General features: G+C 48.7%; 1 protein-coding gene across 8 annotated transcripts in view; it reads right to left on the bottom strand.

The window, feature by feature from the left end:
* The window catches only part of PCSK6 (proprotein convertase subtilisin/kexin type 6), a 198,027-nt gene that overhangs the window by 147,860 nt on the left and 23,447 nt on the right, over positions 1 to 26,720 (bottom strand). For all 8 annotated transcript variants that reach the window (XM_054667239.1, XM_054667237.1, XM_054667238.1 and 5 more), the window contains exon 2: positions 3,141 to 3,245. In XM_054667239.1, the coding sequence (XP_054523214.1) occupies positions 3,141 to 3,245 (105 nt within the window). The remainder of the gene's footprint in view (positions 1 to 3,140; positions 3,246 to 26,720) is intronic.

Here is a 26,720-nt window from a genome sequence, read left to right on the forward strand (position 1 = left end):
CCTGCTGCTGACCCCCCCCTTGAGTTTTGTTTTGCTTTCACAAATGTACATTCTATCTGCTTTTATGTGACGTGGGGTGGACTGTACATTCCATCACTTATCAAAGCACTTTTATACAATAGGGACTGGAACTAATTAAAATAAGATACCGTCTGCATTTGATGGAACTTTATCCTAAGCCTCATAACATTCATTTCCAGTTTGGTCATTTGAACACAATGGCAGCCTCGCATTCCGAAGTCTCTGAATAATATTAAATCATCTTTTCCTTTTGTTAATAATATTAATTACACAACTCTCCAGATGTGAAGGTATCATAAAAATGCTTTGCCAACGTAGGGAAACGTTCCGATGCACTGCAATAAAAGATAGCACTAAATACTTACATAAAACAGCTAATTTCACCAAATGTTTAATTGTAATGACTGGGAGGAGTAAATATTAGTCAGACTGACAGCTAATTGATTTGGTTTGCATTAAAGCTAGACAAATTTAAACAGAGGTATTTCAGTTGCGATTCTGAATTCATAATCGGTTCAGATGTCTGTGTGCTTTCCCTGGGGCTAACAATTTAATTAGAACTGTGAGAAACAATCAGCCAATCCTATGAAAGTTCCAGGAAGACCTGGGATGCCCAGGCTGTTTACCTTTCTTCCTTTCTTCTTTACTGGCAGGATGCGTTGATAGCAGCCTTGCCAGGAGCTTATTAAGAAGCTCTGTGAAAAGGAGATTTTTATTTGAAAAAATTTAACTGCTATGTTAGCCTTTGCCTAGGAAGTCTCTATCCTTCCTTGTGCTGACTTCGAGGAGACAACTAATGCCTGGGAATGCTTTGCCCTCAGACCCAAACTGAATATAGGACTTTTAACACACCTAAAATGGGTCAATCAAGCAGCTCAGGTGCTGCAGAGAGGAGGCAGGTCCAGGGTATGGTGGCCCTCAAGCCCCCCCCAGAGTCTGTCTCTGCTGCCTCAGCCTGCCTTGCTCATGCACGGGTCTCCCATCCCCATCTTCACCGAGAACTCAGCAACACAGAGACCTGCTGGGCAGCTCTGCATTACTCAGGCACAGGGTCCTGCACTCAGCAGGTGCACCATTAATATTTTTGGAAGGAAGGGATGAGCAGTCGACCTGAGTACCTTTAAAAGTGTTAAAATATAGTCACCAACAGAGGATGTAGTCAAAACACAGATTAAGTCTCCCATTTCGACTCTGCCTTAGTTCTAACCATTAAGAATCTGCTTTATTAATTCTTGGAAGGCCTCATGGAAAGAAGACCAAGAAATCCACGGTCCCCGTCTCTTCTCAGAGCATGCTTATGAGAGGGGCTTCCTGCATGCAGACAGCTTGCCTTCATTGTAACTATCCGCGTGGTGGCAATTCAACAACTCAAAAGACTTCAGTTGAAGAATGAGGATGTTTCTTCACACGGCAGATCAAGTGCTTGCTTAAAGTGAAAGTGTGGAGGGATGCTGCGTCGACCTCTTTCCTAGCTTAGAATTTCCTCCAAGATGACAGATGACGGTCTCTCAACCGCACAGAACTCACGCCTCCTCCGGGATCAGCCTATGCCCCCTGTACAGAGGCTCCCTGCTGCTCAGTTTTCTACTGATCCACACTTCCCCAAGTGCCCCACTCTTTGGGAATGAGCAACTACAATCTGGCTTTTTTCCTAGAGGATTAAATATACTGGCCCCTTTGAAAAACATTCCTTCATGTTCCATGGTGTAAGCACAAGTAGACGTAATCTCACCCCCATGTGATGGGGTGAGACGGTGCATGTAAAGTGCCCAAGCACAGTCATCCCTTAGTAAACACTTAACTCCTTCCCTTGCTATGAAGGAATAATGGAATTAGCACAATGTTTCATATCTATCTCGTTCGACTTATCCGTATCTATCTATCCATCCATTCATCCATCCATCCATCCACCTATAAAACCAATCCAGAAATATATTCAAGACAAGTCTGCCTTTTCACAGCCCAGGTCCATGGGTGAGCTCCATGAGGACCACTTCCTCACGTGCTTCAAATCAAAACCCTCACCATGCGATGCCCCAGAGAAGGATAATTCAGGTACAGAGCCCAGAGATAACGCGTCTCTCCAACAGATCCCTGCTCAGTCAATACAAAAAGAGCCCTGATTGTCACTGAAGCAGGTGGGTTGGGGCAACACCAAGAACCCATTTTTCCATAAAAACTTTACTCTAAGTATTCTCTGGAAATAGCTGAAATAATATTGTGCACCAGCCAGGGGGCCCAAACAAACATCTAGTACATACGTTAACTTTTAAGAGAAGATGATTTCTGTGATCTAAAACTATGATTTACCAATGACCTCCGTTCCTTGCTGGGGCTGCTACTGCTTCTCACGTGAACTTCATTTTCCTTCTCAGCACTCATCGCCCTGTGACATATCACACATTTTTCTATTTCCTGCTTCGTTTTCTGTCAGCCCCACCGCCAGCTCCACGGGCCCTGCTATGGACAGAGCCAGCCACATGGAAGGTATTCCAAAAATACCTGCCAAATGAATGAACTCACTGGAGGCTCACTTGGCCATCTTAAATTTTTAATCTTGACACATAACTGTTGATTGATCTTTCTCAAATATTAATTTCAAATCTATGCAGAAAGGAAGTATAATTAACCACCCAATAAATACGGGTTATGTTAAAATTTAAAATGTTAGCCTCCTTTCAAATCACATTTGTTTTAATCCTGAAGATCATGTGAATCTTTGAGGAAAAAAAGTCATACTTACTGCCTCAGTTTTCAAATTCATAGTAACCATTAACATACATGTTATGACAACCACAAATGCATCCACCTGCCTGATCTCTAATTTCATTATTAAAATACTTGCTTGAATTGCTTAGAGTTTTTGTTTCATGGGTAAGATTCATATAGGTGTCTCCTGTGAGTATTGTATTTTGTTGATTTTAAAATGCTGAGAGATCCTCACTCACATGATTTAGTTCAGATGGTCTGATATGTAGCTACACCTGTCTTGCTGTATTTAAAGTGAATGTGGAAAACTCATGTCTATCCAGAATCACATTAAAATCCAGACTCCGCCATATTTAAGACCACAGACCCAAACCCTCCAGCCCTTAGGAAAGCATCCGGACACTCTGTACCTGGGGGTCCATTCTGAGGAAGGTGTGAGGGCCTCTGCTACTCAAGGTTGATCTTTTAAAGGTTTTGCTGTGATAAAAATGGTAGTAATCTTCCAGGTTTCCAATCTGCAAGACAAGAAGCAGAATGCCATCAATTAATAGTCTCACGAACAGCTTCCAAAATCTTCCACCCCACAAGAATCTCCCCCTTATCTGAGGGGCTCATTCTCCCAGAGGAAACATACCCTCCACCACTCTGCTCCTCATATCTCTGGCATGTGTGCAGTGTTTATAAACGTGAAGGTGGATTCAGACACTCATTTTTAGATAAATAACACTAAGTCATATTTCCCATGGAGCACACACTCCATCACATCTCACGGTAAATTAACATCATTTAAAGTTTGGACTATCATGGCCAAGTTTTTTAGACAGAAATGAATGTTCGTTTAGGGCCAAGAATCCCTGAAGTAGCTAAGTTGGTGTCAAGTCAGGTCTACACCGAAACATTCATTTATAAACAAATCCTATCCTCTCCACCCCATGGGTAAACTGAAATATCGAAGAATGAACACTCACTCTCCAGTGCAACAGGACAGCCAAAGAAAACACATGGATCCATCTGCTTGGGGATTGTGAAAGGGTCAGATGAGAACATCTAAACCCCCGAGGTGTCCCAATTTTCTGCCAGGGGCAGTTTGTCAGGACAGATTTCAGCTTGAGGACCGGATGGAACCAACAGCAGCCCTGTGCCCCAGCCCCTGACTTTCAAGAAGGGCTGGCCCTCGCTGTAGCACCAGCTTGTCCTCACGTCTGTCCGGGCTCGAGCATGGGGACATTGTTATCGGAGGCCTGCTTCTTGGCTGTAGAGAAGGGCTAGTTGATCACCATCCTCCAAAAAGGATTTTAAAATCAAGATGGACTGGATATCATACAGACCCTCAAGTTGATCTTCTCAGGCTAAACCATCCTGGTTTCTTTTCTAGCTTGATTAAAGGGTAAATTTAAGACTAATGTCCTCTACAGCAGTTCTATATGATGATTACAAATATGGGTTTTGAGTCAGATCGATTTGGTCCAAACCCTTCCTACCCCTCCACCAAGATTAGCCATGTGACCTTGGACAAGGACATTTGACTCATGGGAATCTCAATTCCTTATGTGTAAAATGGGGATAAAGGTACTTACCTTTAAAAGTTAAGTAGGACTAAAGCCTACCCGACTCACACCTCCTTGGCTGCCTCCACCTCATTCAGAGCCATTTAGTCTGCTATAGTCTGACCTCAACAGAGTTGACTGGCCCAGGTGGAGACCTGGAGGGACTTGGATGCTGTGAGTGGCCGTTTTCATATCTTTACACAAGAAGATAAGGCAGGAGTGCAAGAGAGAGCCTCCCAGCCCCTTTACTTCCCTTCAGTTCTCCTTTCCGGCAACCCTGGCAGCTTTGCTGTCTCCTGTTCGTGGGTTTAGGAGACACCACTTTGTCCTCGAAATAAAGAGTTCCCTTTTCTACTTCAGCTTGCTCCAGTGTGTTTCTGTTGCTTACAACCACAGAACATCAAATACGAAGACAGTCATGAGGAATCAATAGGAATCACCTATATAGAGCCTAGCTGAGTGTCTAGAACCTAGTGGGCATTCAGCAAATGCTGGTGGTCCTGGGAGCTGGGACTCTCTCTCGGGCTCCTCCACTCCCTTCTCTGGGTCTGGGATGCTTTAGCTTTTGGCCAAATCCAGGTCTGCATCTAATGTGACCCCTCCCTCTGGGTGACCTGGGCTTACCCTCTCTCAGTTTCCTTATGAGACTAATAACCACCACCCTGAAGGGTTGCTCCGAAATTTGAACGCAATATTTACGTGTGAAAGAGCCAGCAGAGACCCAGCAGGGAGGCAGTAAGTGCTCGATACACGGTTTTCCGCAATTCTGATTCTCACATTTTTCTGCCATCATAAACCTCATTATTTCTGCCCCATTTTGCTCACAAGCACTTTTTCTTCCTACAGATAAGTCACCTTGCTCACTTCTTCAACAAAGTTAACTGCCACACGTGTCAAAAGGCTCCTCCTCACCCACACTAGAGCTGTTATTTAGCTACGGAGGCAATCACAGAGTCTCAACTTGCTGCAGTGTTTAATCAACATGTTTGCTCATAAGCTGCCATCATCCCTGGGAGACGTTACATAACTTTTGGTCTTTTAACTCTGGGCATTCGAGTCAATTCCCAGTCAGGGACATGGAGGAACTAAGAGTTGAATAAAACTTGCTGGCAAAGAGACTAATTGCAGCAGTGCTGACCCTTAGCAGGCCCATGTCAGGGGGGCCCTGGAAGCCATTCAGGGCAGCACCTGGCCTTTGACCAGCTAAGCCAGGCTTGGGGAAGCCACCTTTCCCCTCAAAGGCCAGTCCCAAAGCCATCCAGCCCCCTGCCCCGGGGCCGCCATGACTGTCCTTTGCAAAGGCCCCTGGGTCGGGGCTGATGTGAACTGTTCTCCACGAACGATCCAGGAAAGGCACAGACAGTCCCCAGAATGCTGACCAGGCCAACTACCTCTGGAGGCAGCAGCGGCCAGAACTCCATCTGTTTGGACACTTATGTCCTGCCTAGCATGAGAGCTGGGGGGCCGGGGAGGGACGCTCCCACTGCAGGGGAGAAGGGGACACCAGCCAAGGCTGCCCTTGCAAAGCCAGCTGCAGAAGAAGCTGGAATCACACATTTGTCCTCTGTGACTGGCTTATGTCATTCAGCATAATGTGCTCATGTTTCATCAGTGTTGGACCATGTGTCAGAATTTCCTTGCTTTTTAAGGCTGACTAATCTTCCGTTATCTGCACACCTCACATTTTGTTTATTCATTCATCTATTTATGGACACGTGGATTACTCCCATTTCTTGGCTGCTGGGAATAATGCTGCTGTGTACAAATATCTGTTCGTGTCCCTGCTTTCAATTCTTTTGGGTATATATCCACCTACCGTTTTTTGATAAATTTTCTTGGAACATAGCCACACCCACCCTTTCCCTACTGTTCATGGCTGCCTTCCTACTACAATAGCAGAGCTGAGTAGTTGCAACAGAGACCCTAGAGCCCACGAGGATCAAAGAGTTCATATGTGAACTTTGAAACAGAAAAGGCTGCCAGCCTGTGATGTACAGCATTTGCTGCTGAGAGTATCTGGGGAGTTCACCAAAGTCTCTGATGTCAAGCAAGGGTTCTCTAGGGCTGGGAAGTGGCGGTCCATACACGGAGTGACTCAAACACAGGTGCGGCTGCAAGCCTAGACTTTCAGCATCTCATTGAGTCTCTGAGACGTGCTTTTTCCATAAACCTCCTTGTCAGATGCTCCAAGAGGCCCCGTTCTTCTGTCTGACTCATGTGGTCCTGCCCTCTGCCCTCCCTTTGCAACATCAGGCACCAGGTCAGGAGTGTGAGGTTTTCATCACGGGCAAAACCAGTGAGAGAATCAAAGGTGACACAGCAGGAGGCAGGAGCAGCTGCCCAGGAACACAGGCCCATTGAAAGTCTCGTCGGCCCGGATGATGCTGTGTTTGATACAGCCATTGCTGTCTCTCATCCTCCCCACCCACCTAAGCCCTTCTAGGCTTCTCATCTGACGTACCACAGCAGGGTCCACCCCAGGTACAAGGAGGTCCTGCCCCTCCCCAGTGAGGGAGGCTGTTCCTTCACATCTCTGGGTGCCTTCATGGGGAAGGGGGACAGGATGCCAGGCTGTGAGGCCCCCAGGCTCACGCAGGGTCACCTGTGGGGATGTGGCCACTGGCCTGGTTCAACATGAAGGACACCTGGCTGCCCTCTGGCCCTGACTCACAGATTAGGGTGTGACAAGGACCCACAGAGATGTCCCCATTTCACAGATGAGTATACTGAGGCCCAGAGAGGTTAAGACTATGTCACACTGTGGGGCTCCCAGTTCCTAAACCAGCAGCCTCCCCATTCTGCTCACAGACAAGCAGGTGACAAAATTTGATACTAAATGACATATAGATACACGAGTAGGGTTTAAGATGACTGCCACACTTTTAGGACCTCTTCAGGGTCAAATGGACAGGGGTGGACTCAGGAAGGGGGCAGCCTAAAGACAAAATTCTAAATCATCTTCCAGGGAAAGTGAGGTTCTTTCTTTATGTGGCATTTGCCCTGATGGCACGTGTCCCTCCCTGCTCAGCAGCCTGGATGTCCTGGGTGGCTGCTGCTTGGCTGTGGCCTCGGACGGTGTCCACACCAGGCGCTGGCTCTGCTCCCGTGCTCACAGCTCATCGACTACACACCGCTTCTCCAGCCGGTGCCTGAGCAGCCCGCCTTTAGAATCAGGAGCGGTGGCTTCCACGGACTGCCGCTGTCGGAGGGCCCCGGCAGCCTCCTCCTCCTTCCCTCGATTATAGAAGGGAGGCGCTGCCTCCACCATCCCAGGCTGCGTCCCAGTCCTGCTCAGCCCCGTGTCCTCCCCTGACCTCCATCTGCTCTTCATCAATGAATCTGACTGCTAGTCCACAAGGCATTGTCTTTGTAATGTCATAACATGAAATTTAAATACGTTCTTGTTCTCTTTCGTGCCCGTGGTATCTTCACAATGAATTAATTAGAGCCCGTCTCATGCACCATTCAAGAAAATAAACAATTTGCTGAATACAGGGTGCTCATGTTTCTTTACTCAACATTGATAGGCGATTATATGCATTACTTGATCAAACTGATAACATCATTAGAACATCATTACAAACCTTGCTAAATGTTCTTGACCAGAACACTGGAAGGAATGAGATCAAAGAACTCACAGTGAAGAGAGTTTAATGTAGTGTAATCCTCTTTAACAAGATGCTCTGACATTTAAAAAAATATAGGTAATATGTGCACATGATACAAAACATGGAAGGTACAAAAGGGTACAGAGTTAGTGGGGAACAGCAATTCCCCCTCCTTCACCTGTCCCCCAGCCAGAGATCCTCACTATTACCGAGTGCCCCTGGCTCATGACAACAGCTGACGCTTGCTGGGCACATGCCCCATTCCAGGCAGCAAGCTTGGAGTTCAGATGAATTAATAAGCTTGATTTTCATAACAACTGTAGGGGGTAGATGTTATGACCATCCTCATCTGACTGATGGGGAAACTGAGGCACAGAGCAGTGAAACTGTTCAAGATTCATTTAGTCAATGAACAGTCAGGATTCTTCACCATTGAACCTTCTGCCTCTCGGCATGGTTAAGACTGTTAGTTACCATGGGGAATTTCAGGCACCTTGGTCCTTTTCCTTTGCGGCAGGTTCTTTCCCAGAGAACCAGTACCCTCAGCATGTGTGCACTTTCCTTCATTTCAATAAGGAAATCGTGGGAGGCCTATATTATGTTTCATGTACATATTATTCCATTATGTCTGTATACGAGTGTGTGTGCATATGTGTGGATGTATAGAATGTGTGATTGTAGTACACACGTGTATACGTATGCCGGTGTGTGTGTGTGCATATGTATATGGATGTGCAAGTGTTTGTATACAGATGTATATATATGTATACAGTCATGCCTTGGCATCCATGGGGGGCTGGTTCCAGGCCACCCTGCAGATGCCAAAATCCACAGATGCTCAAGTCCCTGATATAAAATGGCATCATATTTGCATACAACCTACACACATCCTCCAATACTTTAAATCATCTTTAGACTACTTATAATACCTAATACAATGTAAATGCTGTGGAAATAGTTGTTATACTATATTGTTTAAGGAAAAATGACAAGAAAATAGTTTCTACATCCACCATACATTTTTTTTTCATGTTTTTGACCTGAGGTTGGTTGAATGTGTAGATGTGGCACCCGTGGATAAAGACAGCCAACTGCATATGTATTCAGGTGTGTGTGTGTATCTGTGCATATACACGTGTATATACATATCCAGGTGTGTGTGTTTATGTAAGGTTCATAAACAAATGACTCTGAAACATACCAGGTAGGTCCTTGGTTTTCCCACAGTTCTCACATCCGAGTGAGCCTCCTGGGGCCACTGCTGGGTTGCCCTAACTCAGAACTCCAGATCTATGGCTCGCCACCTTCGTACATGTCAGCTTCACCTGAGTAGCTTGAGCAACCCCATGTGGGTGGGGGCTTGGCCCCAGATGGACGTTCTGGTTCCAGAGGTCTGAACAGCCACTGGGGAGGTGGGTTCTGAAATCCTCTGCGGGAGAAGCTGAGCTGTATCCGGGAACTGCATGAGATACCGAGAAGACAGGCCCAGAAGGCTGTTTCTTCATTTCCTGCCAACCAATCCTGGGTCCTTCCAGGCTCAGCTCAGCATCATCTCCTCTGGGGAGCCTCTCCCGCCTAAGTGGGTCCCAAGCACATGGCCCCATAATGGCTGAGTCCTCCAGGGGCTGGGCCGGATCTGCACCATCTTTATCCACCGGCTCCTGGCAGGACCCCTAGGTCAGCTCATAACTTCCACCACGCCAGAGCAGCATCAACAACACTGCACCCTCGCCATCCTGCACCCCAAACCTTTCCTCCTGAGGCGTTCCTTGTCTTGGTAAAAGCCACCACCAAACCTTCCCAAAGGGGGCTCTTAACGGCTCCCAAACCCGCTCCCCTCATCGCACCAGCCCTAGTGCGGGCAGCCCCACCCCTCTGCTTGGACCCTCGCTGGCCTCTTAGTCTCTCCCGTACCACCGCACTGACACTCCCACCCTGACTCCTCCTTGTCTCAGAGAGTACACGACCGGCCAGGACCCCTCTCCAGCCACAGGCCTGGCCCTGCCCACACTGGTCTCTGTCATCCAGTGTAAGGGGCCCTGCCCTCACTCACCGTTTCACACCCCTGTGCTTGCTCAAGTCCCCTCAACTCCTACTCTGCTTTTAACCATCCCCTCGGCTGTCACTGACTCCAGGAAGCCCTCTCAGGCCTCCCAGGCCCTGTATGCCCAGACATGGCTATGACACCCTTTGTCCTCCCTCCCTCCACCATAAGCCTTCAAGGGCAGGAGCTATGTTGTCTGTCAATCCTCAGGGCCTGGCTGTGTCTGGAACACAGAGGAGCTTGAAATCTGCCTGATGAAATGAACAGACTTCTGTCTCCAAATGACATTGGGAGGATACACAGGTCTCCCCCCATCCCATCTGTGTCCAGCTGTCCAGTGAGGCCCCGCATCCAGAGGCGGGGTGAGCATGCCCCCAGTGCCTTCTGGCCCGGGCTCTGCTGTCCTGTCTTTGAGCTCTCTCTCAGTCCCTGTCCCAGGACAGCTGTGAGGTCGGGAGGAGGCTATGGAGCCAGGCAGACCACCTCCCGGCTGTATGGTCTGGGCAAGACCCCCACTGGCCTCTCTGGTCTGAGGACTTGAGGCAGGCAAGGCCCGGCCGGGCACTCCCTTCCACTGGCCAGTGCCCTTCATTCATGGCACGCACCAGCCATGAGAAGAACTCTCGGGCGCAGGTGTGGACCAGCAGAAGCGGCTTGCAGGGCCACACAAGGGAGGGGTAGGAACCGTCACGAGGGGAAAGGCCTGGCTTGGGGTTTACAGAAAGGGCCTCCCCCATCATGTCGTTTCTTTAAATGTGAGTGTAGCTGGCTTCAAACAAAATCTCAGTGGGCGCTGCCAGCTCGGGTTCACTCTGCCAGAAAAGACTAAATGTTTTTTGAAGATCCTGAGGAATGGAGGAGGAAAGCCCAATCTACTTTACATGTTTAATTGGCAGCAAAGTCACCGAGAAGCACGCCGAATCTACCCCAAATGACATCAAATAGTTCCAAAGGTCCACCCGCCCACTCAGCTCTCCAACGGACGTGACTGCAGACACAGGTGCAGTTCGTAGCCCTCGAGCAGGCTGCGTTGTTGGTGGGGGTGGGTCGGCTAAGTGCATACTTTGGTAAGTCTGCAAAATCCCCACCCCACCTCCCCAGGCCAGCCCAGCCAAACCCTTCCACACGGGAACAGCTGATAAGCAGCCACAGGATGTCTCAATTCAAGGCCTCAGTGATGAATGGACTGTAGATGAGGCTTCTGACTTTAAAAACTGTACTTTATCACTCCCAAAGCCTGCCCTTGGCTGGAAACAGATGTTCCAAACCCCGTCCGCTCCGCAGCTGCAGCGTGCCTGCTTCCGGAGCCGCTTGTCTGTCTTCAGGGCCGGCATCTGCCGAGGGCCTTGGCTTTCTGGGAAGAGTCTATGTCTAAAAGTCATGGTCGTCTGAGTTCAGTTATATAATGTTATTGATCCCGGTTGGTTTGCTTAAGAAAAACACAACTAATTAGACTCTATGAAAACCTACACACCAAATTAATTCTGTATTGCTCTAGTGACTTCCGCCTGAAAAAAACGTTATAAATATAGATGACCACTGGACCTATATTTAGCCAGCACTGGATTACCTGGTATTTATAATTAAGGAAGTCCAGAGAGAGAGAGAGAGAAGGGACATTTTGTTGTTATTTCTTAAAGCATTTTTAAAAAACTGCTTCCCATTTCAGTCACATATACACATAGCAACATTCTGTTATTGCAATAATTACAATCCTGACCCAAGTTAAGATGATTGCACAATTTCCCAGTCTCCTAAAATTACTTTCTTCAACACATATCCACCCAAACTATGCAATTAAGCTGTTCAACATCCTAAAAATTCCTGAGAAATCATTAATTCTTACTTAGCAAACTTCATTTTTCTCTTCCCTTAAGTCGCCAAACCAAATGGTCCGGCTTCGGATGAGAACGTTTAATTTCTGCATGTGGCCTCGGCCTATATTTTCAATGTCTACAAAAAGCTACCTGAAAAAACTCTACAATCCTGACTTTGAAGATCTCCATTTTAAATCATTTCCTGGTTACAGGTTTCTTTATGGCTGTCTGGAATTAGTTGTTTTACCAGATTCCTAAATCCAATGCCTCTTGAGTATTCATTTTTGTTTTGTTTTGTTTTAATTTTAAGATAAGCTGTAAAACTCTTCTTTTTCCTGAAAAATTCCAGTCTAAAGTCATCATATGGGGAAGAACATGGTGTGTGTGGGGTGGGAAGATCTGGGGTGGCGCAGAACAAGGCATTGCTGCAACTCAGAAGGTGAGGAGGGCGCTCACATGGGGGAACGTGGAATCGCAGCCCGTGGGGCTACGGGTGAGAACAGGCTACTCCAGATGTCAGTCCAGGCAGATAACCAGGGTGCCCACTCAGGGAAAGTGAAGACAGAGGACATGGCAGATTGGTTACCCACAGAGGACAGATGGAACATGTTACTACATTAGGGGCCATTACAATTGATAAAGACCAGTGGTAATTCCCTGGTGTCCGTGGCTGCACTGCACGGTTCTGCAGACACAGCCCTTGTTTATGCAAAGGACACACTGGAGCACTGGGGCTGGCAGGGCCGGGGTCACCAGGTTCTCTGCACTGGGTCAGATGAGCTTTGCCCTGTGCATTCAATTTTTCTATAAGTTTGTGATTGTTTCAAAAAATTGTAAAAGAAATTTTTGATTGTAATAAAACAAGGTAACCAGACCTTTTAGCCCCTTTCCCAAATAAAGCTTAAAGAATGTATGGTCTAAACTGAAGACAAAACTCTTTCTCTAAGCCCATGCTGAGAAGCAGCGACAGACTGCTTCTCAGAGCTGCCCCATTCCTTCCTCCCATCAAAGCAGGGCCCGTGGGATCCAGGAATTATTTTGTAAAAGAGACAGAAAATGAGGTGTATTTCAAGGGCAGGTGACCTCTGGGGTAGGGAGGCTGCTTGAGGCCTGGCCCTGCCCCATGTGCCCAGAGCCCATACCTCACCCCCAGGCAGAGCACACGCCCCTGCTCCCCGCAGGCTGCCCCTGTGCAGCTGATGTGTTAGTGGGAATGGATTTGAGCCACATCTCCCTGCTGCTCGCTAACTTCCCTGTGCCATGTTTGGCCTCTCTAGTTGGGTGAGGTACCCCCGATGCCCACAGGGCCCAGCCTGGGACCCCATGTCAGGGAGGAGGTGAGCCTGCGGAGGCTCCAGGAACCCAGAACTGCGAGATCTCCCGAACTCTTCCAGAGAAGCCAGCATTCGGATCCGACATGCGCTCTCCCGAGTTTTTAATAATGGCAACTCATTGTACATGTTACCACCACCGTGTAGCCTGCCTAACACATGCCTGCAGGCTACAGGCAGCCTGTCGTCCTGGAAGGTGGGGATCGAGACATTTGGTTGAGACTTTCCCAACTTGAGGAGGCCCACTGTTTACTTTTTTCTTTCTGAGTATGCGAGAAGTAGGGGGTGCCTTATCCTCAAGAAAGTCTCGTCTCATCTAGAGAATTTTCCAGGGGAGAGAGGCTCCGGTACGAGCCCAGGTCTACTCTCAGCACAGGGCAGCTCTGCTCGTGAAGAGTGGACTGTGTCTGTGACCTTGAGCACCAAAGGCTGTGCACAGCACACCTGGGCATGCTGCTTACATCATGGATCAGAGAACAAACTGCACTGAGCACCAAAGGCAGTCAGGGGGAGCCCGTCTGGCTCCTGCCAGTCCCCCTCCTGGGCTCCCCAGAAACAAGGGTCAGTGCTGGGCTGCAGCTCATGGCTACTGGACCAAGGGAGGTCATGTTGGAGGAGGCTACAAGGTTTTTTAAAATAAGATTTTGTCTTTATGAAAGAAATGTGGGAAATTCACAGTTTACTACCTAAAACACCATCACTTGAGAGCAAGTTATCCCAAGGGAAATCAAAAGGAATTCTAGAAAAATTAATCTTCAAATTTTCACTTGAAAATATATACCTCCTGTACCCGAAGATGTGAAAACGGGGTTCTGAACAAATATCTGCATACCCGTGTTCACAGCAGCATTTTCCACAAAAGCCAAGGGGTGGGAGCAACCCAGGTGTCTGTGGCTGGTTGAGTGGATCAACAAAACCTGGCAGGGACACACGATGGAATATGGCTCAGCCTGAAAAACGGAGGAAACTCTGATGCATGCTACAACACAGATGAGCCTGGAGGACACTGTGCTCAGTGAAATGAGCCAGGCACTAAGGACGAATACTGAACGATTCTCCCTGTATGCGGTACCTGGAATGGCCAAATTCATAGAGACAGAATGTGGTTGCCAGGGGCTGTGGGGGAGGGAGGAGTGGGGAGTTGGTGTGTAAAGGGTACAGAGTTTCAGGCCAGGCACAGCGGCTTCTGCCTGTAATTCCAGCACTTTGGGAGGCCGAGGCAGGTGGACAGATCACATGAGGTCAGGAGTTAGAGACCAGCCTGGCCAACAGGGTGAAACCCCGCCTCTACCAAAAATACAAAAATTAGCCGGGTATGGTGGCGTGCACCTGTAATCCCAGCTATTTGGGAGGCTGAGGCAGGAGAATCGCTCGAACCCAGGAGGCGGAGGTTGCAGTGAGCCAAGATCACACCACTGCAGTCCAGCCTGGGCAACAGAGCGAGACTCCATCTCAAAAAATGAAGGAATGAATGAATGAATAAATAAATAAATAAATAAAAGGGTACAGAGTTTCAGTCTGAGAAAATAAAAAGGTTCTGGAGATGGACAGTGGTGATGGTTGCATAACAACGTGAAAATACTAAATGCCCCAAACTACATACTTACAAACAGGTAAGATGATATATTTTCTATTATGTGTATTTGACCACAGCAAACTAACAAACAAACAAAAAACTCTCCTCTGCATTCTGTCCCCACCTTTCCCACCTCTCTTGTGTCACTCAGGATGCTGGGACTATGGCTCCAGTGTACCAGCAGCATCTGGAGGCCTGAGAGGGAGAAGGCATAGCCGACCCCAAGGCACAGCCAAGCACGGCAGTGCTGCCCAGCTGTGATTATTAACAGCTCTTAGCTCCGGAAAGCGCTTCCCATCCTTGGCCCCTCTCTACTGTGTGGTTTCCCTTAAAGGGAACAAGGACACAGGAAGGAGGTGGCAATCATCTCAGGGACGGCCAGAGTCACCTGACCGGGACTGACAGTCATGGGTGGTGAGAGTGTCAGCCAAACACCATGCAAGCTCAGCTTCCTTTTATCCTGGAGCCTATCCCAAATGATGGCTTCAAAGGCCTGCTGACCAGGTGGCACAGTGACCAAGCTCCTATGCTGCTGGCCTTGTGACAGCTTGCCCTGCTGAGGTCGGCAGCTCCCAGTGCATGAGGATACAGAAAGCTTTCATCCAGCTGCATCAATGCTCCAACTCAATCACATCAATTAAAACCAGGCGCAGAGAAACATGCACTGTCATTCTGCTTCTGTGACTCAACCCCACGCTGGTAATTAAAAATGAAGAAGCTACTGATGAGGCAGCTGTCATGACTTCACCAAAATACAACTGAGGGACATCCTTTCCCGGTTGCAAAGCATATCTTGGCTTGTAAACTAAAAATAGACTTTGTGCAATTTTCATACGGCTCTTTAAAAATGGCATTTGGGATTTCTCCGGCAAGCTGTATGCTAAGAAGTCAGGGGACCAGGTCCCAGCCCATCTCTGCACCCTTGCTGGCCACAGTTTCTACTCTATCGGGGAGGCACTACATTGCCTTTTCTCTCCATCCCATTTGCACTAACATCTGTGGCTTATGGAATATTTGCCAATAAATGATTTCAACAGAACTTTCATACTCAAAGTAAAACTTCAGCAGCACTAATTTACAGATGAGAAGTAATTGCTTGAAAGGAGGGTAAGAGAAGACAGATCATCCTACTCCAGGGATGGAAGGACGGATGGTCCCCTCCACGGCTGATTCACTAAGACTGCATGTAACAGCAGCTTATCAACAGGGACTTGGTGAAGACCCACCCACAGTGACGAGACTCTGTCCAGTCACCGTCTGTGCATTTATCAATAGTGACGCCCACCCTGACTCCTGGGCAGCTCCAACCATTCCTTCCTCTTCTGTCTGGAACCCTTGTCCTTGTTTTCTGAAGCCACTGCAGGTCTCCAGAGGCGTCTGTCCATTCCCTCATTCCTTCCCTCAACAAATATCTGGGCAGCTGCTCGAGCCAGGTATCTTAGACATGAGGGACCCAGAAGGGCCCACATGGGCCCAGGGCCTGGATCCAGGGGAGAGGCTGACAGGAGCGAGCATGACACAGCAAGATGAAGGAGGCACATAGGAAACCGCTTTGCCTACCGGGCTCTCAGAGGGCATAACAAGGAACGGCAATCTGCCAGATGCACCCCTGGATAAAAACAGGGACCTACATTCTTAGAGGCTGGAGTCCTAGCAGTGGAGGGAACATCTTCTCTACTCGTCTTTTGAGGCAAGATGGAGCCGGGGAGAGAAAGGGGGAATACACAAGGTGAGGGTCAAAGGGAGGCAAGGAGGTAGCAACGAAGGGACCCCAGGCCTTGCCTTGCATGACCAAGGACACTCCAGAGGGAGTATCAAGATCTCAGCTTGGGCTGGGCACAGTGGCTCATGCCTGTAACCCCAGCACTTTGGGAGGCCAAGCAGATCACCTGGGGTCAGGATTTCGAGACTAGCCTGGCCAACATGGTGAAACCCCGTCTCTACCAAAAATATAAAAAATTAGCTGGGTGCGGTGGTGCACACCTGTAATCCCAGCTACTTGGGAGGCTGAGGCAGGAGAATCACTTGAACCAGGAGGCGGAGGTTGCAGTGAGCCAAGATCGTGCCACCGCACTCCAGCCTGAGCAACAGAGTGAGATTCCATCTCAAAAATAAATAAATAAATAAAAATAAATAAATAAATAAATAAAAATCTCAACTCAACAGTTGAGGTCTTGGGCCTTGGAGCCAAGGACTACCCAGATCTGAATCCCAACTCCTCTGTTTAAGTGAAAAGGATCTCTGAGCAAGTTCCTAAATTTCTCTTCAGCTTCCCTTTGCATGCACTGGGATTAGCAGCATTCCCTTGCCCAAGGTTTCTGGGGGGGGGATAAATGAGGCGTGATGCACATGGAATGCTCGGCTCAGGGCCTGGCACACAGAGAGCAGCCCCAGCCTCCCAGGGCGCAGGCTGGTCAGCTGGGTTTTTTCATAGTATTTCTTAAAGAAAAGAACAAGGATGCAGCTCCCTTTGTGGGGGAAGTGCATTGCAATAAAGCTAGTTGCAAAGTTAGAGAAACCCCATTTGCCCTCTGATTTCAATTCTTAAAAATATATAGAGTGCTTCTTTATCGGTGGCCCCTGTGGGGAAGATAATCCCACCTAGACAGAGCCATACAGGGCCAAGGTGAACAGGGCAGGGGGGAGCCGAGGAGCTGTGCTGGGGACAGTCCACACACAGGCAGCCCTGGCCACCCCTCTGGGTGTGCAATACCACTCGTGTCTGGCAATCCATTTTCCTGAAACTAACTTATTTCTTATCCATAAAATGAGCCTGCACTATCTGTCCAATTCCAGACTGAAACATTTTTTAAGTCCAAAACTTCTGATTTTGTAAAACACATTCTGGCCTTATGTCATCTCTTATGCTCACATTCCATCTGATGTTTGCTTACCCCCCACCAGCGCTGACATCTGGTGTCTCCAATACCCTCACAGATGGTTGCCCGTGGTACGTCCCTCCAGAGGTGGAGCTGGGTCCAGCCACGTTTTAGGTGGCTTGCAACAAGGTGGTCAGACACATTCGTCCTGCTCTCTCAGAGGTCTCCATGGCTGTTCTACTCATGCTGGGCTATCAGGCAAGACACAGTAAAGACCTACGTGACTGCCATGTGCACTATCTCAGCAAACAACCAGCAAGTTCACCCAACTATTTCTGGGTTGGTGGGCACAGGTCGTGGTGATAGGGACGTGAAACCCAACTCCAGGGCTGTGGTCGCTTTGCCCCAGTGGGTTTGAGTCTCTGCAGCAGACAGCACACATGTTGAAAGGGGTTTCCACAAGGCTTTGAGCTGAGGCATAAACCCAAATGCCGTAGAGACCCCAGCTGGGCAATGTGGCCCGGGCTATACACAGTCACTGGACCCCCGGGCTGTACAGTCACTGGACCCCCACAGGACCCGGCTTCTCAGGAGGGCCCTTGGTACAGACTCCAGCAAGGCTCCTGACTGGTGTTTGCTCACCATTTACAGACCATCGTCTGTCTCCAGGGACTGTGCCTCACTCTCCCTTTCACCATGTGTATCTTCTCCAGCGGAAACAGACCCCAGCACCCGAAGCGCGACTGACAGTCCCAAAGGCTCCACATACCCAGCAGATTGGCTCCTCGCTCCTTCCGAAGACTCCCACTCTGCTCTGTTTCTCCCCAGTGGCAACCACAGACACAAACTCTGTCAATCATTCACGCTCTCTGCGACGCGCGTAATTACTCACAATGCCACCTCTCTCTTGAATCCAGGCTAAATTTAGCAGTTTTGGGTATACCTCTGTCAGCTTCTACCTAATTCCTTCACATCCATCTCACTTGGAAAAAAACAAACTGCCTTCCATTTCATTTAACGACCCCGACATCCCGCAAGCATGCTGGATGGGCCTGGATTTTACTACTGACAGCTGTAGGACTGTGGTTCACGAGCCACGTGTTCAGAGAGAAGCGGTGTGTGTGTAGCTTCTCTCAGCCAAGGGAGAAAGGCTCCCGGACAGAAGAGAAACCCTCTCCAGGCCACCTCTCCTCTCCCAGCCTCACTGCTAGCTCCGCCCACTGAGCCCTTGGGAATCCCTATTATACACAAACATATATTTTAAAGCCACAAACAAGGGAGAAACTCCTCTGAACCTTCGGTGCTTCCTCACACACCCTTGGCTTAGCTGAAAGCCCCTACGTGCCTGCACAGGGAATCATATGTGTGCTGGCTTCCTCCATCCTGTTGCCCAGCTGTAAGTGTCCAGGCTCTCCCTTTTACTTCCTAGAAACATCCTGGTTGCACAATAAATTCTGTGGCCACAGTAATCCTACCAGGAAAGGACAAATCCAGGCCCACCCAGTTCTCCCGGCTTGCTCCGCGTCTCCTCTCCCTAAGTCCACAACACCTTCTGCCACCATTCCCGTCCCCCCACCCTAAGTCCATACCACCTGCTGCCACCATTCCCGTCCCCCCACCCTAAGTCCATACCACCTGCTGCCACCATTCCCGTCCCCCCACCCTAAGTCCATACCACCCGCTGCCACCATTCCCGTCCCCCCACCCTAAGTCCACACCACCCGCTGCCACCATTGCCGTCCCCCCACCCTAAGTCCACACCACCCACTGCCACCATTCCCGTCCCCCCACCCTAAGTCCACGCCACCTGCTGCCACCATTCCCGTCCCCCAACCCTAAGTCCACGCCACCTGCTGCCACCATTCCCGTCCCCCCACCCTAAGTCCACGCCACCCGCTGCCACTATTCCCGTCCCCCCACCCTAAGTCCACACCACCCGCTGCCACCATTCCCGTCCTCCCACCCTAAGTCCACACCACCCGCTGCCACCACTCCCGTCCCCCCACCCTAAGTCCACACCACCCGCTGCCACCACTCCCGTCCCCCCACCCTAAGTCCACACCACCCGCTGCCACCACTCCCGTCCCCCCACCCTAAGTCCACACCACCCGCTGCCACCACTCCCGTCCCCCCACCCTAAGTCCACACCACCCGCTGCCACCATTCCCGTCCCCCCACCCTAAGTCCACACCACCCGCTGCCACCATTCCCGTCCCCCCACCCTAAGTCCACACCACCCGCTGCCACCATTCCCGTCCCCCCACCCTAAGTCCACACCACCTGCTGCCACCACTCCCGTCCCCCCACCCTAAGTCCACACCGCCGGCTGCCACCATTCCCGTCCCCCCACCATTCCTCACTGCACTATCATTGGGCTCCCCCTCCTCCATCACCATTGTGCCATGCCTCCCAGGTAACTGACTCTGCTGACACCCTGAATCCTGCCCTGTCCCCTCCATCCCAGCAACTGTGAACACAGCTCCAGCTGGGCCCCTCACCAACACCCCTCCCTCACCCTGACGCCTCCCACCCACGGTGACCTCGGCGGTTCCCAGTCCTCCATCCATGTGCCTGCCACCGGGTGCTCCAACAGCCTCAGTCCCTTTAGGCAGCTGTTTCAACCACGTGCTCCTTAGAACCCTAGACAGCCCACGCCCCCACCTTCTGAAACATTTTTAAGTCGCAAACTTCTGATGTTATAAAATGAGTTCAGGCGTTACATCATCTCTTAGATTCACAGGTCTGTAAAGAAAAATTCACCTCGAGGGAGAGAGATGTGCGTTAGGTTCTGTGAAATTCCATCTGATGTTTGCCACCCACGATCCCAGGCCCCACACTGACCTGAGGGGCTCCTCCCCACACAGCCACATGGCCACCACTATGCCCCTATGAACCGTCACACAGGTCCCTCTCCCGCCCAGGAAGACCCCCCACGATGGCCTGGGCCTACCCAACCCCACCCCTCCGTGTCCTCCTCTCTGTGGGCTCTCTCTCATCTCCCCTCAGAAGACTCTCTCCTGCCCCTCTTCTAAAGAGGGGTCTTTCCCAGGGCCTCTGGTCCCTGCCCCAGCCTTTTCCTGCCCTCTGGCCCTCTTTCGAGATGTCACACCATTCCCTGGCCTTCCTTCGCCAGTATTATGCTGTCCCCTCTGCCCAGGCCCCCTGCCTACCTCCATCAAGCCAAATCTTCCTCACCCTCCAGGGCCAGCCCAAACACCTGCTCCTCCTACATAAGCTCCCTGATTCCAGGGGTCATAAGGGACAGGGGTAGCAGAGGGCCACCCAGACAAAAAGCCAATGGCAGTGGAAAGGGTCTGAGCCACTCTGTCAAGAGGTGTAATCCAGCAGACTTAGAACTCCACGCCCAACAACAGAGAATAACATTTCTCTCTAGAGACACACAACATTTTCAAAGACTGACCCCAGTACCAGGACTTCAAGCACACCCCCCAAATGTCAAAGAACTGATTTCCAAGAAAGCATAGTCTTTGGCTGTAATGCAATTAAGTTGGAGGTCAACAGGGCAAAGAAAGACTAAAAATGTCACACATTTGGAAATTCACAAACACATGTTTATATAACTCATGGTAAAAGAAAGCATCATAATTGGGATAAAAAAATACTTAGAATGGAATGATAATGAAAATACTATTTAGGACAATTCATGGGCACTGTGGACATGACCCCGGGAAAGATGTGTGTAACCTGAGGTGTTCGTGGTAAGAGAAATGCTGAAAATTCATGGGATTAAGCATCAAACTAAAAAGTTAAAAGAAAAAAAAATGAGAAGAAGGTAATACAATTAGGACCAGAACTCTGTAAAAGTAGAAAACAAATTTACAATAGAATTTAAAAGGCCAAATGCAGTTCTTTAAAAATCTGGCAATATAGCCAAACCCATGGCACCACTGATAAAGAAAAAAATTAAGGCGCAAACGAATAAATAACATGATAAGTGGAAAAAGGATGTAACCGCAGATCAAGCAGAGGTTTAAAAACAATAAGGAAACACTACCAACGCCGTTACACTCATAATTCTGAAAACACAGACCACATTAAAAAATTCCTAGAAAATTGTAATTTATGAAACCACTAACTAAAAAACAAATACAGGACTTGTCAAACTTTCCACTAAAGAAACTGAAACAGTGCTTAAACACCCATCTCTCTCACACAGAACAGGCCTAGACGGTTTTACAGGTAAGCTCTACCAAAATTTCAAGGTATAGATCATCCCAGTCTTAAACAAGCTCTTCCAGAGAACAGAAAAAGAAAAATTTTATCAGGTCAGAATACTTTAATCCTAAAAACAGACAACAACAGTATAAGAAAGGGAAACTCTAGGTCCACTTTACCCAGAATATAGAAGCAAAACTCCTAACTAAAATATTAGAAAGCCAAATTCAGCAACGAGGAAGAAAGATAGTCTGCCATGACCATGGTGAGTTTATTGCAAAAATGCAAGGGTATTTTAGCATTAGAAAGTCAATAAATGTAATTTTTACAGTAGCAGAATAAAGAAGATACAGGAAAAGCATTAGATAAAATTCAAAACCCATATGATTAAAAACTCTTAGCAAATTAAAACAAGAAGGAAGCCTTCTTAACCTGTTAAAAAGGCATTTACAAAAAACAAACAGCAAATATCAATCTTAATGTGGAAACCCTGAAAGCACTCCCTTTAAAATCAAGGACAAGATAAGACTGCCCAAAATCAATGCTTTTATTCATCATTATACTGAAAGTTCTAGTCAACAACAGCCATGATAAATAAATAATTAGCTTAAAGATTGATTAGGGAGAGACAAAACTACAATTATTCACAGATGATATATCTACATAGAAAACCATATCAAATCTATGGTTTCCTATGGTTTACATAAAAAATAGACGAATTATTGGAAGAAATAAGGGACTTTATTGAAAGGTGGCTAGATGTGAGACCAATCTAAAAAATCAACTGCACGTCTATATACTAGCAACAACTGTTAGACACTTAAGGTACCTATATCTTTATCGGAGATGTGTAAGTTGTGTATATAAGAATTTACAAACTTTACTAATACTTAAAGGAGACCTAAATAAAGAGACACCATGCTCATGGATAGGAAGGTCCCATATCATAAAGATACATTAGATAGATAGATGTATATATTAAATAAAATTTCAGTCAAAATCCCAACAGCTTTTGTTTTGTGGAACTTGTGAAGTTGATTCAAAGTTAATACGAAACAACAAAGGGCCAAGAATAGCCTAAAACGCCTGAAAAAGAATAAGACTTGCCCCACCACGTATCAAGCCTTGTTATGAAGATACAGTACTGAAGTCTGTGAGGCACTGGGTCACAGACAGACAAGTTTAACTCGTGGAACAGAAAAGGGAGACAATCTGTGTGCAAATACAGAACTTGATTTACTGATAGAATATCAGGGTTGAAAGGAGGAACTAATCCACTGATGATGCTGGGAAAAGGTGGTTATTCATATGAGAAAAAAATAAAATAAAATCCCTACTTCACATCAAACACAAAACCAATTTGAGCTAGATTAAATACTTAAGTGTGAGAAGTAAAACTAAAACTTGTAGAAGGACGTCTGAGAGTGGGTTGGGTACCTTCTGTTTGTCCCTCTGAATCCACTTTCCGGTTTCCTCTACCGTGCTTTCAGCCCCAGGCACATGGCTATGGGGGCCCAAGTCTGTGGAGAAAGGTCACCAGCTTGCAAGGCAGCAGCTCCAGGAGCAGCCTGGGAAGGCTTTCTGCAGAGGAGGGCCGTTTCCTCCTCCGTGTTGGGAGAGTTGTTTCTGCAGATGGTGGGTGAGAGTTCGCTGCCAAAACCACTGTCTTCCCTGCCCTGCGGACGCTTCTTCCCCACCTTCCTAAAACTGTAAAAGACCTGGAGGCGTTGAGCATCAATGACTCTTTGACTCAGGAATCTTAAAAATCACACACAGGGGCCTTCTGGTTGGCTCCTTTGCCCTCTGACTGTGGGTTGGTTTTGGAAACAGAAAATGGGAGAGACGAGAGAGGCAGGTTGGGAGGAGGGTCAAATTGGCTTGTTTTCTCCTCTGCCCCCTTCTACAGGGTAACTTCTGGCTGGCCGTGTTTCTCCCCGAATATCACTGCTCTACCAAGGAGACTTGTCAATACAACCTTTCCTTCCAGGTGCCATCAACATTCCCTCCCCTCTTCCTTTGGGGCCAAGGGTTGAAACAATTCTGCTGCTACCAGTTCCTGGTGGTTTCTCTGAACTCCGCCCATGTCTTGGGAACCGGTCTAGTGACCTTCCTCAAAGTGCTCTACTATGTGCCGTATCTTTCCTGCTGAGACCTCCACTGATAAAGTAATTGTTACTGAAAGTGGTCTTCAAATAGATCCTCACGAAGGGATTCTGGGATTAGGTTGTTCATCTATTCTGGGAGCACTGGGATAGTTGCCTTTCTGGGTGTGAGTGTGTGAGTCTGTGTGTGTGAATAAGGATAATCCACAGCATTCATGATTATACATGATACTGGCAGTCCCACTGAACAACGTGCCGGGGAGTTGGGGTGTGGGGTGCCCACTGGGAGAAGAGGGTGTGGTAATAACAGTGCCTACCAAAGTTGTGAGGTCAGGTAGATTCTTCTTATGTCCTTAGAGAGCATATATAAGGGGAAAAAGAAATTGAAAGCTATAAACATTCAACTAGTAATACACAAGGAGAACCAGAAGGCCCCCATGGTAGCCCCAGGGTGTGATTTTTTAAGATTCCTGAGTCAAAGAGTCATTGATGCTCAACGCCTCCAGGTCTCTTTACAGTTTTAGGAAGGTGGGGAAGAAGCGTCCGCAGGGCGGGGAAGAAGCGTCCGCAGGGCAGGGAAAACAGTGGTTTTGGCAGCGAACTCTCACCCACCATCTGCAGAGGCAACTCTCCCAACACGTAGGAGGAAACAGCCCTCCTCTGCACAAAGCCTTCCCAGGCTGCTCCTGGAGCTGCTGCCTTGCAAGCTGGTGCCCTTTCTCCACAGACTCACCCACATCCTGCGCCACCTGGGCCCATAAAACAAGGCAGACCCCAAGGCACAGGAACTGCGTCAGAAGGAGATGTCCACTGTGTGGGGGCAGGAGCCTGGGAGGTGGGCTCCAAGCGGGACGAAATGCAAGTAGGTCATATGTACCCACATGTGTGGACAAGGTGGTTCCCTCACAGTTTGGTCATTTAATGTGAACCTTGAACATCGAGGGGTGTGTATAGTCTACAAGATTGGCTAATCCAAGTCTAGAATTAATAAAAACCAATCGCTGATGAGGTCAGTATGCTGGACCTCCCGGACATCCTGCAGAGCTGTGGTTCTCCAGCCCCAGACGGTTTATTAAAGCCAGATTGTTGGGCCCTCTCCCAGAGTCTGTGATCGAGCAGGCTGTGGTGGGGTCCAAGGATTTTCATTTCTAACAAGGTCCCAAATGTAGCTGCTGCTGGTCTGCTGGGAATGCAGGGAAATGGGAGGCTGGAGCGATCTACTGCGTGACACCTGTGAAGCCACCTGACCTATACTCCCTGGGGAGGCCTGGAGGCTGGTCTCCTCACCAAGGGGTTAGGAAAAGGCCTGGGGGAGGGTCGGCGTCCTCCTAAAGAAGTCCACGGAGGCTGTCCGCTCTATCCCGCCGGTGACAAGGGATGCTCCCACAGCACCAGGTTCCCACTCTCCACGGGAACTGCGGGATCCTGGGTAGTAGAGGCCAGCGGCGGGCATACCAGAGTGATCACCTAAGCAAGGGGACGGAGGGCTACTCAGTGTACTTGACTCGCAGGACCTGGGGAGAGGCTCCAAGATGAAAAAGAGGGCAAGCCTGATCAGATGCCGCTTGACACACAGAAGCTGGGACCTACTGGGTCTGCTGAGCAGAACCATAGTGGGGATTTGCAACATCATCCAGTGTCCGGACCAATGACGGGGAGGCTGGGGCCCTTTAAGAAAGGGCCCTGCGAGGGGCAATCAGCGTGTGTGGCGAGCCTGTCCTCAGCCTGTCCTCACACGTTCCCCAGACCCGCACGGCCACCTGCCAGGTGGCTGTTGCCAGGCGGCCGTGTGCTGGGGACAGGGACACACGCTGACCTCCCGTTGGCTACCAAACACAGGCCCTGAACCCGCGCTGGTTCTACAGCCCTGATGTGCTACTGAGACGCACAGGTCCTGAGCTGGGTGGAAACAGCACGTCTTCTTCTGCTCATGGAAACAGGACCATCTGATGGTACGTCCAGTGCAGCTCAGTCCCTCCTGAGGTCATTCCCCAGCTCCAGAGCAGAGTGTGCGGACACACCCAGGAACGGCTGAGGCTCCACTCTGGCTCTGAGCTGGTGGGGTGAGGGCCATCAGAAGAGGGCAGAGCGGCCACCTGTTGCCTTCTGAGACACTGACTGGCACTAGAGGAGATCTTTCTGACCGTGGGGTAGGAAGGATTTCTTAAACAAGAACAGAGGAAGCACTAACTGAAGGAAGACAATGGTGTCCTAAGAGATGGGGCCGTGAGGGGGACATTGGTAATGCTCTAAGGTACCTGAACTACGCGTGATGCCACACGGTATTACTTCAAGGTGGACTTAAATCAGTTAAGTATGAACTGTATTGTAATCTTTAAGGAAACCACTAAAAAAATTTTAAGAGAAGTATAATCGACACATTAAGCAAGGAGACAAAATGGAATTATCTAAAAGGCTCAATGAAAACCAGAGAAGGCAGAAAGGAGTGGGGTTGGGGAGGGGCAGGGGTGCGAAGAACAAATGTAACAAACAGAAAAGTTACAAACACGGTAGATACTGATCCAACAACACCAATAAGGACTTTAAATGTGAATGGTCTCAACACACCAATCAAAAGACAAGAATGTCAGAGTGGATTAAAAACACAATGTCCGTGCTCCAAAGGACACCATCAAGAAAGTGAAAAGACAACCCACAGAAGGATGACAATGACTGCAAGTCACATATCTGATAAAGGACTCGTATCTAGAATATACAACAATAAAAGCCACATAAACCCACTAAACATGAACAAAATTCTGAGCAGACGGTTCTCTAAAAAAGAGACACAAATGACCAAAAAGCACAGGAACATACGCTCAACGTCATTAGCCGTAAGGGAAATGCAAACCACTCCATCTATGAGAAGGGTGCAGAAAAAAAGACGCATCATCACAAGTGTTGGTGAGGATGTGGTGACACTGGAACCCTCAGACATGGCTGGTGAGACCGTGAAGGGTGGGGCCACAG

The sequence above is a fragment of the Pan troglodytes genome, chromosome 16, assembly GCF_028858775.2.
Source record: "Pan troglodytes isolate AG18354 chromosome 16, NHGRI_mPanTro3-v2.0_pri, whole genome shotgun sequence".
Classification (NCBI taxonomy): Eukaryota; Metazoa; Chordata; class Mammalia; order Primates; family Hominidae; genus Pan; species Pan troglodytes.